Raw genomic sequence first — 12,687 nt, 5'->3', positions numbered from 1 at the left:
CCGGGGGGCGGGGAAAGATGCGGGGGGGGGGTTTGTAGCCGCTGTGGCCGTTGTAGAGAGTCCGGTCGAACTTCACGGGCATGCCCGAGGCAGGGAAGGGCGAGGTGAGCACGGCAGTGAAGGCGGGCGTGGCGTGGGCCGACAGCTCGCCCAGCCCGAACTGTGGCTTGCCCCCCTTGCCCAGCACAGCGCCCTCCACGCCACCATTGGGCAGGTGCAAACCCGCAATGCCAGTCTCATCGAAGGCTCCCGGGGCGCCAGGAGGTCCCGGAGGCCCAGGAGGCCCCGGAGGGCCTGTGAGTCCCGGGGAGCCAGGGACCCCAGGAGGTCCCGTGGGTCCAGCTGTGCCGGGCTCCCCCACTTTCCCCTCCCCAGGGGGCCCTGGCAGGCCTGGTTCACCCTTCAGGCCTGGGAGACCCTGGGGCCCGATAGGGCCAGCTGGGCCCTGGAGCCCTGGGATTCCTGAGGGGCCCCTCAGACCAGGCTGCCCAGGGAGTCCCAAGTCACCTTTCTGCCCTAGGGCTCCTGCCACGCCCGGTCCTCCAGGGCGGCCTGTGAAACCTGGCTCACCCTTGGGCCCAGTTGGTCCAGGGGGTCCGTGGGCCCCAGGAAGTCCCCTCTCACCTGGGAGCCCAGGTTTCCCAGCCAGCCCACTAGGACCTTGGTCACCCCGAATGCCAGGCACCCCTGGGGGTCCTCCAGGCCCTGCCTCCCCCTTAGGCCCAGGGAGTCCACGTCTGCCAGGAAGCCCTGCAGACCCAGGAAGTCCGGGGGGGCCCCCAAGGCCCTGTGGGCCCTGCTCTCCGGGCTCCCCATCCTCACCTGGCTCACCCCTGTCCCCTAAGAGCCCTGGGACCCCAGCTGGGCCCCTGTCCCCCTTGGGACCTGGCAGGCCTGGCATCCCATAGCCAGTTGGACCCATCAAGCCAGGGGGGCCTCGGGTCCCTGGTTCCCCTTTGGCCCCCACTGGGCCCTGTGGCCCTGGCACCCCTGCAGCCCCTGGCACCCCCACGCCATCTACTCCAGGGGGTCCTTTAGGGCCCACAGCACCTGGCTCCCCACTGGGTCCTGGAACTCCTGGAGGCCCAGACTCACCCTTGTCTCCAGGGGCACCAGGAAGCCCATCCAAACCTGGTTTGCCCAAGCCAGCGGGGCCAGGAGGGCCAGGGGGGCCAGGAGCACCCCCTTGGCCTGGGGCCCCGGGCAGCCCTGGTTCACCCACCCCATTATCCCCCTTGAGGCCTCGATCACCTGGGGGCCCAGGCTCCCCCTGGGGCCCTGGCTCACCCCGGAACCCTGGGGGCCCTGGCACACCCTGGGCACCTGGCTTTCCAGGGACAGTAATGCCTGAGGGCCCAGGAAGGCCAGGGGGCCCTGGGGGCCCCCGGAGGCCCTGATCCCCTCGTATCCCTGGTTCCCCCCGAAGCCCTGGCTGCCCTGGTGGTCCGGCCTTGCCTGGGAGCCCTGGAGGACCAGCCTTGCCCATCCGGGAGAAGCCGGGGGGCCCGGCAGGGCCCGGCTGCCCATGGAGCCCTGGCTTTCCAGTGCCTGGTTTTCCCGGGAAGCCCGGAGGACCAGGGGGACCTCGGGGCCCGGGCTTCCCAGGGGGGCCCGGCTCTCCTTTCAGGTCCATCGGCAGCAGCGGTAGAGGCATTTCTGAGAGGGAGAGAAGGAGAGAAGCAGTCAGGGCCTGGACAGTGGGGACAGACCCCCTCTGCCTGCTGCCCCAGAGAATAAGCTCCCTGGGAGGAGAAGGGCTCTGTGTCTACCCCTGAGGACCCCACCCGGCTGCCCCTCTGCTCTCAGGAGAGAGGGAGTTGAGGGGCACCTGTTGCCATCTTGGGGGCCGCAGGGCATCACACCCAGGCTCCTAGCACCCGGCCTACCCAGCCTTTCAAGAGCCTGGGATGACCTGGGGCAGAGTGGCCACCAGGTGGCACCAGCGGCCCAGCTTAGAGATAGCTGGAGCAGACCCACCCCTCAGCACCCACCCCATATACCTTCCCCACCCCACCCCACTCCACCCAAAGGCACCTGTGCGGGTCTTCGGGGCTAAGGCCCGGACCAGCATCAGGAAGAACAGCAAGGCCTGGGAGGCTCTGATGGAGGTAGGGGAGGCAGGGAGGTAGGGTCAGGAAATGACCTACTAACCCCAGTGCGGCACTGTAGGGTGTGGGGGGGGTCTCACCCAAGTACTGGCCTTTGCCCTCACGGAAGGGTGGTCCCACGGGTCCTTTTTGCATGGGCTGTACGTACTTCACCGGGGCATAGCCTGCTGCCCCTCCGGCCCCGCCGCCAAAGGACGCCCGCGGCCCACACCCCAGGAGCAGCAGTAGCAGCAGCAAAGACAGGGGCGTCGAAGCCCCCCGCATGGCGTCCGTAGGCACGCTGCAGGAGGAACAGAGAGAGTCAGCTAGCCAGTCCCTAGGCTTGGCGCCAGGCCCAGCCACTCCCAACGATCAGAACTGAGATGTGTTCGCAAGCACTTCCCAAAGCCACAGGGTCTGCACAAGCTTCCTCCTAACCTCTCCCAGTCCTGCCCAGGCCTCTCGTCCCCACCACCATCCCCCAGGGCCCTGGAGGCCACAAGGCCCACCACGGCGCAGACCCCTGGTCATGCCAGGCCTGTGCGTGCGTGCCCGAGGCCCTGAGCAGCTGGAGGCCGCAAAAGGGGATGGCTGCCGTGGGCCTCCTCTTGCGCGCGCACACGCCATCATGAACAAAATAGAAACTTACAGAGAAAAGCAACCTTCGGGTGAAAACACCCAGCAGCTCCTGCCTGGCATGGCCTGGACTTTACCCAGTCCTCAGCACTGTGACAGGCCCTATTGGCAGCCCACTTTCCAAGTGACAGAACTACAGCGCAGGTCCCCAGGAAGCAGAGCTGGAACTCGGTTTGGGCCTGACTGCGTTCTGTGACTGTGGTCTCCCCAGTGCCTGCAGGTGAAGTCCGCGGTGTGGGCAGAGCATCCAGGGAGAAGCACCCCATGGGGAGTGGCCACGCTGCATTCCCCTCTCCATGCCTCCGTCGGGATTTGAGGCACACATGTATGCGTGCCCAGTGTTTTTTATAAGCTGCCAGGTCCAGGATTCAAACTCCCAAATCGGCTACACAGGATCCAGGTGCCTTTACCACCACACCATTGGCTGGCCCCTCTTTTTTTTTTTTTTTAGGAATTATTTATTTAATTTCATTTATTCATTCATTTATTTTAATTTGACCAGAGAGAGAGAAAGCAAGCAAGCCACCAAGTCCAGGACTTGAACCGTGATCGGCCATGTGGGGGTGCCCGGCACCTTAACCACCGCGCCACCTGCTGGTCCATGGCCCCTCTTTTTGAGATTTTGGGTCCACACACATACTCAGTGTTTTTCGAGCCACAGGGGCTGGAATTTGCTCAGCTGCCCATACAGCATTCCGCTCTCTTAGCTACTAGACCATGGCCTGGCCCCAGTGCCGTTTTTATTTTTTAAGCTTATTTTTTATTCACAAGAGAGAGAACAGCATTCTTGACAGGGTCGGGTCACTCCATCGTCCCTTTTCTCCAGCCCTCCAGCTCGTCGGGATCCCAGGTGTGCTCAGGTACACCCGGCATGTTTCAGGTTGATAGCCTGGGCGTCCAGACCCTGGCTGGCCATGTGGCTTTGTTCATGTATTTATTAATAAAATCTATAACATGAAAAAATATGTCCCCTTGGAAGAAGCCACGGGCCTTCAGGATAAGGTTCCACAAGCAGTTCGGTGAAAATCATGGAAATGTCTGATAAGGAATTCAGATCATTCATAATGTCTAAGCTAACAGAGATGGAAGAGAAGAGAGATAATGAACTACTAAAGAGAAAGGAGAAAGAGATTGACGAGTTCCAAGAGATGAGGAAATTCCTGCAAGATCTAAAAGTGGAATTACACACTTTACAAAAGACTCAAACCGAACTGCTAGAGATGAAGTCTATAATACAAGAAGTCAAAATCTCCCTGGAAAGCATTAAAAGCAGACTAGATCATTCAGAAAATAGAATCTCAGATGTAGAGGAGAAAATGGCTGGCCTAGAAAAATCCACCATGAAGGCTGAGAAAATGGCACAAAAATTTGAGAATAATATGCGAGAAGTACTGGATACCATCAAACGTCCAAATATCCGGATAATTGGCATTCCAGAAGGTGAGGAAACCCATAAGGGCATTGATAATCTATTCCAGGAAATCCTGCAAGAAAACTTTCCAAACCTAGAGAGGCATTCAAAGATCCAGTCCCAGGAAATACAACGGACCCCAAATAGAATCAACCCTAGAAGATCTTCTCCAAGACACATTATAGCCAGGTTGACCAAAACTGCAGACAAAGACAAGATACTAAGATTAGCAAGAGAAAAACATCAAGTTACCTACAAAGGACATCCCATCAGGCTAACAGCAGATCTCTCATCAGAAACAATAAAAGCGAGGAGAGAATGGGAAAATATATTCCAAGTGTTAAGAGAGAAGCAGTTTCAGCCAAGAATACTGTATCCGGCAAGATTATCTTTCAGGTGGGAAGAAAAGACAAGAACATTCTCAGATAAACAAAACCTGAAAGAATTTACCAGCACCAGACCAGACCTCCAAGAAGTTCTCAAGGATGTGCTGTATCAGGAAAACTAAACGCAGATACATGGAAATAAGAGTCCAAAAACTGAGAAAGTAGCTAACTTAATCATAGGGACAAGTCTGGAGTTGAATACTATATCCCAGAATTTAATCAGGAAAATTGAACCAGAACAGAAGATAAAAGTATATGAGACTGATAGGTTCATGCACCTACCATTTGAACAGAATCCTAACCTGTTTCCGGGCTTTAAGCAAAGTTCCTTGGCGGTTCTTTGATTTAAGTTAAAACTGGTTTTCTTAGTAGTAACGAGGGAACTCACCTTTGAAAGTAGTCAGGTTATGTAGGAAATTGTGTGATCAATGCAATGTGGGTGGGAAGGGAATGGAGGACAATTTTGGACACTAGAGGTGGTGTGAGAGGAGGGTGGGAAGGGACAGAGGGTCAGAAAGAGGGGTGGAATTAATTCTAGCAACTAGAAGTGGAAATTTATATTTTTTGTAATGTGCATGATTGAGTCACTATGCAGTGTGTACTGGATGGGAGATCGCATTTTGTGTGCTGTGATGATGCCTAGAGAAGGAATGTAAATTGAGTTACAAAAAAGAGTTTCAGGAAAACAAAATATATCTATTCAATGACTGCAGTAGGATATGTAGCCCCAGTTAGGTGCTACTTGATAGGATGCGTAAAGTTAGACTTGTGCTCATGGAAATGTGTCACATGTGTTTGCTAGGAGGGTATTTGGATTGATGAGGGTCTTTGGTGATTCAATAAAATGTGGGGGGAAAATGGTATAGAAAGCAAACATAGATAACAGAGAAAGTGTGGGAGGAGAACAGGAGGTGGCAGAGGGTAAGAGAGAGGGAACCAAGGATAGGGGGAAAAAAGCAAAACATACAGAAAACAAGAAATGGAAGATCACTTGCTAATAATAACATGTTTGTTGATATGCTTGATTGAGACAATATACAGTGTACTCTGGATGGAAAAAAAAAAGAAATGGAAAATTGTTTGTTGATAACACATATGGTTGATGTACTTGATTGAGCCAACAGACAATGTATTTTGGATGAAAACTTCATTTTGTATACTGTAATGATGTATAGCATATTAATGTTAAAAAATAAAAACAAAAAAAAAAAAAATAAAAAAAAAAAAAACAGCAGCACTGTTCAAGTAGCCGAGAGGTCCAAGCGCCCATCAGCAGACAAATGGTAACTCCAGTGTGAGCAGCCGTGCTGTGGAGTATTACTCAGCAATGAGAAGGAATGACGACCACTGTGGTGCGGGTGGATCTTAGAAACATTATGCTGGGGACCCGCAGATGGTGTAATGGTTATGTTGCTGGACTCCCACTTGCTCGACCATGGTTGGAGTCCTGAACCCGAGGCTTAACATTCACACCAGGCGCATGTGCTTGTGTGTCCAAAATCCCAAGAGAAGAGTGGAGGAGAAGGGAAGGGATTAAGGCATGGCCATTCGCCCTGGGGGGTCATTTCTTGCGTTTAGTCTCTGTCTTTCTCCGTCTCTCCAGCAAGCACACGTGTCCTATAGCAAATATCTTTAAAAAAAGAAAGAAAGAAAGAAAAGAAAAAGAAACAAAGAAAAGAAAAGCAGAGAAAAGAAAGAGGCATACTGATGAACAGCCCCGGGGTTCCATTTAGGGCTGGAGGAGGGGAGTGGGAACAGTGGTACAGGGGTGAGGGACGCGCTCTAGAAGTGATCGTGGTGAGCCGCAGATGGCACGGTAGTTTAGGCAGCTGAGTGCCACATGGCCAACTGCAGGGTCGAGTCCCAGAGCCAGCAGCTTAAAAGCCTGGGTGTGCCTAAAATCCAGAGAGGAGAATGAGAAGGGACTGCGGTGTAGTCATCCCCCTTGGAGACGCTTTCTCTTCTCTCTTTCTCGCCAGTGAGCAGATGTGCCCGAGAGCAAATTTAAAAACAAACAAAACTGGGGCCAGCAGGTGGCTTGTCAGTTAAGGCACTGGACTCCCACATGGCTGGCAGCAGTTCAAGTCCCAGACCTGAAGACTTGCTTTCTCGCTTTCCATCTTTTTTTCTTTGTTTCTCTCTGGTAAGTGCATGTGCCCTATAGCAACTTAAAAAATAATAAATAAAATTAAATAATTCTCTAAAGGAAAAAAATTGAACTGGACAACTAAATGGCCAATTGTATGATAGTTAAACTATATCTATTTCAGGACCAACAGCTGGCATAATGGTTGTCACTGGACTCCCACAAGGCTGACCACGGTTCGAGTCCCAGATCCGGCAGCTTGAAACACGTTGGGCACATGTGTGTGTGCACATGCCCCAAATGCCGAGGAGAATGGAGGAAAGGGGGTTGCGGTGTGAACCTCTCCCTTGGGGGGTGATTTCTCCCTTTCTGTCTCTCTGTCTTTCCAGCAAGTGCATGGACCCTATAGCAAAAATCTCTCTTTAAAAAAAGTGTATCAGGACCAGCAGATGGCGTAATGATCATGCTGCCAGACTCCCATGTTGTCGACCATGGTTCGAGTCCTGGACCTGGAGACTTAAAACATGCTGGGCAAATGTGAGTGTGTGCCCAAAATCCCGAGTGGAGACTGTGGCCATCACACCTTGCGGGGTGGGGGGGGGGGGGGCGGTGACTTCTCACTTTCTGTCAGTCTCTTGTCTCTCTCTGGTGAGCGCATGTGCCCTATAGCAAAAAGAAGTCTCTCTCTCTCTAAAAAAAAATCTATTTAAATAAGGCTATTGTTTTATTTAAACTTTTTTTTTTGTTATAGGGCATGTGTACTTACCAGAGAGAGAGACAGAGAAAAAGAGAGGGAACGTGAGAAATCACCCCCCCAATAGCACGATCCCATCTCCTTCATTCTCCTCTCTAGAGTTTGGGCATGCACACACACACCTGGTGGGACCCAGGCGCTCAGCTGTCTTCACCTGCTGGCCAGAGCTTTTTTTTTTTTTTAATTTCTAGAATTATTTATATAATTTTATTTCTTATTTATTTTTAAACATTATTTAATTCCATTTGTTATTATCACTTTTATTTTTTAATTTGACCAGAGAGAGACAGAGAGAAAGGGAAAGTAGAAAGCCAGCCGCAAGGTCCAGGACTCGAACCATGGCCAGCCATGTGGAAGTCCAGTGTCTTTAACCACCTTGCCACCTGCCAGCCCCCTCTTCTTATTTCTTAAGTGATATTTTTGCTATAGGGCGTGTGCACTTGCCAAAGAGAAAGAGAGAAATCACCCCCCAGTGGGGGATGGCCACACCGCAGTCCCTTCTTCTCCACTCTCCTTTCAGGATTTTGGGCATGCATGTACATGCACCCAGCATGAGTTTTAAGCCACCAGGTCTGGAACTCGAACCACAGTCGACTACATGGGGGTCCAGAGACCTAACTATTACACCATCTGCTGGTCCCCTTATTATTGTTTAATTTGCTATAGGGCATGTGCAGTCACCGGAGAGAAATGAAGAGAGAAAGGAAGTGAGGAAGCAAACTGCCAGGTCTGGGACTTGAACCATGGTCGGCCACGTGGGAGTCTAGTGCCCCAACTGCCTTGCCACCTGCTGGCCCAACCAACCTGCTTTATAAAATAAGAGCTTTAGGGTCAGCAGGTGGTGTGGGGTTGGGGTGCTGGACTCCTATATCACTGACCATGGTTTGAGTCCCAGACCCGGCATCATGCTCTCTCACTCTCCCTCTCTCCCTGTCTCTGGTTAGTGCATGTGCCCTATAGCAAATTAAAAAAGAAGAATAAGAAGAAATAAAAATAAGTAATTCTTTTTAAAAATAATAAATAAATAATTCTCTTTTTTTTTTTTGAGAGAGAGATTTTTACTATGGGGCATATGCTCTTGCCAGAGAGACAGAGAGCTAGAAAGTGAGAGACCGTTGCCCGGAGGGATGGCCATGCCACAATCACTTCTCCATTCTCCTCTCAGGATTTTGGAAACACACGCCCAACGTGTTTCAAGTCGCCAGATCCGGAGCTCGAACTGTGATCAACTACGTGGGAGTCCAGCAATGTAACCGTTACACCATCTGCTGGTCCCAAAATGAAATAATTCTTTTTAAAAAAAGAAGAAGAAGAAGGCTAGAGCAGGTTGCTGACTGCTTCTCAGGGCTGCTGTGAGGAGAAGACATGGTGCAGAGCTCAGGGCGCCCGCCTCAAGCCCAAGGCCCTTCCCACTATCCTCCTCTGGGGCTCTGCACCTGCGCCTGGCAGTGGGCGGGGTGGGGTCGGGCACAGCCTCCCTCTGCTGGGGCTGAGGCTGCAGTTCCACGTCTCCCCAGGCTCAAGGTCAAAGGAGCTTTGTGCAAAGACCCATGGAACTGCCAAGCCAGGTCCCCAGTTCAAGTCCCAGGTCTACCACATAGCCATTCTGTAACCTTATGGTGGGGGCTGGGTTGGGGCTCTATATGCCAGCAACGTTCATGGCCTTTCTTTTCTTTCTTTTTAGTTTTTGTTTTCTATTGTTTTCCTATAGGGGTTGTGTAGAGAGAGACAGAGAGGGAAAGTGAGGAATCGCCCTCCGGGGAGATGACCGTGTCACAATTCCAAACCCTTTTCCTCCACTCTCCTTTGGACGCGCATGTACATGTGCCCAGGGTGGTGTTTTTTGTTTTTGTTTTTGTTTTTAACTTTTCTTTTTGAGAGGTTTTTGCTATAGGGCGCATGCGCTCACCAGAAAGAGAGAGACAGAGAGACAGAAAGCGAGAAATCACTCCCCAGGAGGGATGGCCACGCCGCAATCCCTTCTCCTCCATTCTGCTCTTGGGATTTTGGGCACGCACGCACACGCGCCCAGCATGCATTTTAAGTCACCAGGTTTGGGACTTGAACTGCAGTCAACCACGTGGGAGTCCAGCGACGTAACTATTATGCCATCTGCTGGTCCTGTGTTTCTACTTTATTTTTATTATTATTACTTTATTATTTAACTTTACTTATTTTAATTTGACTAGAGAGGGACAGAGTGAGAGAGAGAAGGAGGAAAAGTGAGAAAGGAAGCTGCCAGGTCCGGGACTTGAACCATGGTCGGTCATGTGAGAGTGCAGCGCCCTTAACCACACCGTCTCTGCTTTATTCTTTCTGCATAGTATTGGCTTGATGATATAGGGTCTCTTATAATTCTAGTCAAATTTATTGTCTTCTGTTTCTGTGAAGAATGTCTCAGGCAATTGAATTGGAACCACATTGAGTATGTAAATTAATTTGGAAGAACTGACAATTTGATTATAAATTTCTTTTGTCAGTTGTTCAGAGTTGTCCTTGCAGAAGTCTCACCTTGCTGGTTAGGGTTAGTCATAGGCATCGTATTCGTCTTATGGCTATTGTAAATGGGATTGCCTTCTTCAATCCCATCCCGGTCTGTACATTGTTACTGTATAAAAATGCTATAGACTTTTTTTTTTTTTTGAGAAAGATTTTTGCTATCGGACATGTGCACTCACAGGAAAGACAGAGAGAGACTGAGAGACAGAAAGCAAGAAATCGCTCCTCATGGGGGATGGCCATGCCACAATCCCTTCTCCTCCATTCTCCTCCTGGGATCTTGGGCATGCACACACACCCTAAATTGCCAGGTCCAGGACTCAAACCGCAGGCAACCATATGGGAGTCCAGCAACATACCATTATGCCATCTGCTGGTCCCCAAAAAGCTATAGACTTCTGTATGCTGGTTTTGTATCCTGCTACTTTACTGAATTCATCGATCACTTCTAGTTTTTCGTGGGTGCCTTTGGATTTTCTGTGCGCATCACCTGCAGAGCGGGACGGTCCAGCTGCTGCGTCCTACTGCATGCCGCTTTGGCTCTCCTGTCGGAAGGCCCTGGAGAGGACTTGCAGCACTATGTTGAAAAGGGGTGGAGTGGACTCCCATGGAGTCAGCGCAGTTGTCCTAGACCCAGAGGCTTAAAACTCACGCCAGGCGTGTGTACGTGCATGTCCAAAATCTCAAGGGGAGAATGGAAGAGAAGGGGAGAAGGCATGGCCATCCCCCTGAGGGGTGATTTCTTGCTTACTGTGTCTCCGTCTCTCCAGCAAGTGCACGCGCCCTATAGCAAAAATCTCTTTCAAAACAAAAAACACGAAGCTCAGGCAGTGATGGCTTCCTTGCAGACGTAGACATGGGAGCTCAGACTGCAAAAAGCTTGCCCAGGACACATGGCTCAGAAGTCTGGGGTGGGGGGCTGAGGCTCTCCAGGACCTGCCCTGAGCATGAGGCACCTGCCCCGAGGGGGTCCCAGGACTCCCTGGGGCCGCACTCTGCAGGCCCCGCCCTCGGGAGACACCCGCGGATTGTCTTGCCAGGCGTCATTCCAGTGTTTTACACTTAGCCCTCTAACGAGCCTGCGAGGTGTTTTTCTCTGCTTCAGAGGCGAGGAAGCCAGGCAAGGAGGTAATGGCACCCCTGAGCCTAACCCAGGCTGCCCGCGTCGGGCCTAGCTCCTACCCACCACACTGGCCCACCTTTCCTGAGCAGGGCAGTCCCTCCTGCACAGGCAGCCTGAGCTGGAGTCCCGGGGGTGCTCTGCCCTGAGTGCTCCTTGGTGGGTGGGCAAGGGGGTGGAGCAGGTAGAAGGAGCCTGCAGAAAAGTGGGGGGGGCACCACCACAGGAGGGCTCAGCACAGCCGGGCTCTGGGAGCCTGACACCCTCTTCCCACGTTGGAGTTTGGGGATGGTGGAGGTGCAACTGGGAGGTGCTCAGGACAAGGATGCCAAGGAGCGAGGGCAGGGGGCACCAACGGAGGAACCCCCGGTCTACCCAGGAGTCAAGCAGGGCCCCCAGTGAGCTGCCCTGCTTCAATTCTCCTTGAAAATGGAGGTCCTCCAGGAAGCACCCCAGCCCACCCTCTGTAGCTCCCTGAATCTGCCTACCCTGGTACCTTCCACCCCTGCCAAGGTGGGATCTGATGTTGGGGCCCCAGAGCAGGTGTCCTGAGATGGGGAGAGTCTGAATGAGGAGTACAGCTCGGAGACCAGGGGCCCCCAGACACCTGATGCTCAAGCAGACTTTGATTCAACGTCCCTGGGACACGGGTGCCCTGCAGTTCCGCCCTCTATAGAGGAGACGACTGGGGCTGGGGAAGTGAGGCCACGCTGGTCCTATGGGGGAACCAGGGCTGGAGCCGAGTAAAATCAGAGCTCTGCGGACAAGCAGGTGTCATAATGGTTACATCGCTGGACTCCCATGTCGACCAGGGTTCGGGTCCCGGACCCAGTGGCTTAAAACTCACACCGGGCACACGCGCTCGTGTGTGTGTGTGTGTGTGTGTGAGAGAGAGCCCAAAGAGAATGAAGAAGGGATTGCTGCATGGCCCTCGCCTCTGGGGGATGATCTCTCACTCACTGTCTCTCTGGTGAGCACACGTGCCATATAACAAAAATCTCTCTTTAAAACAAAACGAAACCAAAACCTAAGCACTGAGCCAGCAGGTGGCCTGGAGGTTAAGGTGCTGGCTTCCACATGGCGTACTCCATGGTTCGAGTCTCAAACCCAGAGGCTTGAAATCATACTGCGCGAGCATGTAGGGGTGTCCAGAGAGGAGAATGGATTGTGGTGTGGCCATCCTCCCTGGGGGGCGATTTCTCACTCTTCCTGTCTCTCTCCAGCCAGAACACGCACCCTATGGCAAAACTCCTTTAAAAAAGAACTTGAGCTTTGGGCCGGCTCTGCCCACCCTGCAAGGCCTTGGTTAGACTGCCGCCGTGGTCAGCCTGGGACATGCAGGCACACGCGCTGTCCAGGACCCAACCAGCTGGAGAACCAGGAGGCACATCAGGTGTGGCCAGACCCTGAGGGACATGCCCACGCCCTGCCGTGAATAAAGACCTTAGCGCGGGCCGGCAGGTGGTGTCAGGGCTAAAGACTCTGGACTCCTACATGGCTGACTGTGGCTCAAGTCTCGGACCTGACTTCTCACTTTCTTTCTCTCCATCTCTCTCTCTGTGTCTTTCTCTGGTGAAATTAAATAAATAATAATAAAAATAAAAGACACTCTTAAGACCTTAGCACCTCACTGCTGTGACGTCGTGACGGATGGCCACGCAGGGGTGGGGGATAGCAGAACTCCGAGTGTGGGGGGACTGAGGGGGGC

General features: G+C 52.5%; 1 protein-coding gene across 1 annotated transcript in view; it reads right to left on the bottom strand.

Annotated features, from left to right (window-relative positions):
* Positions 1-12,687, bottom strand: part of COL8A2 (collagen type VIII alpha 2 chain) — a 29,073-nt gene that overhangs the window by 3,095 nt on the left and 13,291 nt on the right. Inside the window, exons 2-3 of the mRNA XM_014587882.2 lie at positions 2,189-2,388; positions 33-1,656 (exon numbers count right to left, since the gene is read on the bottom strand). Of these exons, the coding sequence (XP_014443368.1) occupies positions 33-1,656; positions 2,189-2,372 (1,808 nt within the window). The 5' untranslated portion in view covers positions 2,373-2,388. The remainder of the gene's footprint in view (positions 1-32; positions 1,657-2,188; positions 2,389-12,687) is intronic.

Source organism: Tupaia chinensis, unplaced genomic scaffold (assembly GCF_000334495.1).
Source record: "Tupaia chinensis unplaced genomic scaffold, TupChi_1.0 Scaffold000239_1, whole genome shotgun sequence".
NCBI classification, from domain to species: Eukaryota; Metazoa; Chordata; class Mammalia; order Scandentia; family Tupaiidae; genus Tupaia; species Tupaia belangeri.
The sequence above is the reverse complement of the archived record's forward strand: the minus strand, read 5'-3'. Positions and strand labels throughout refer to the sequence as shown.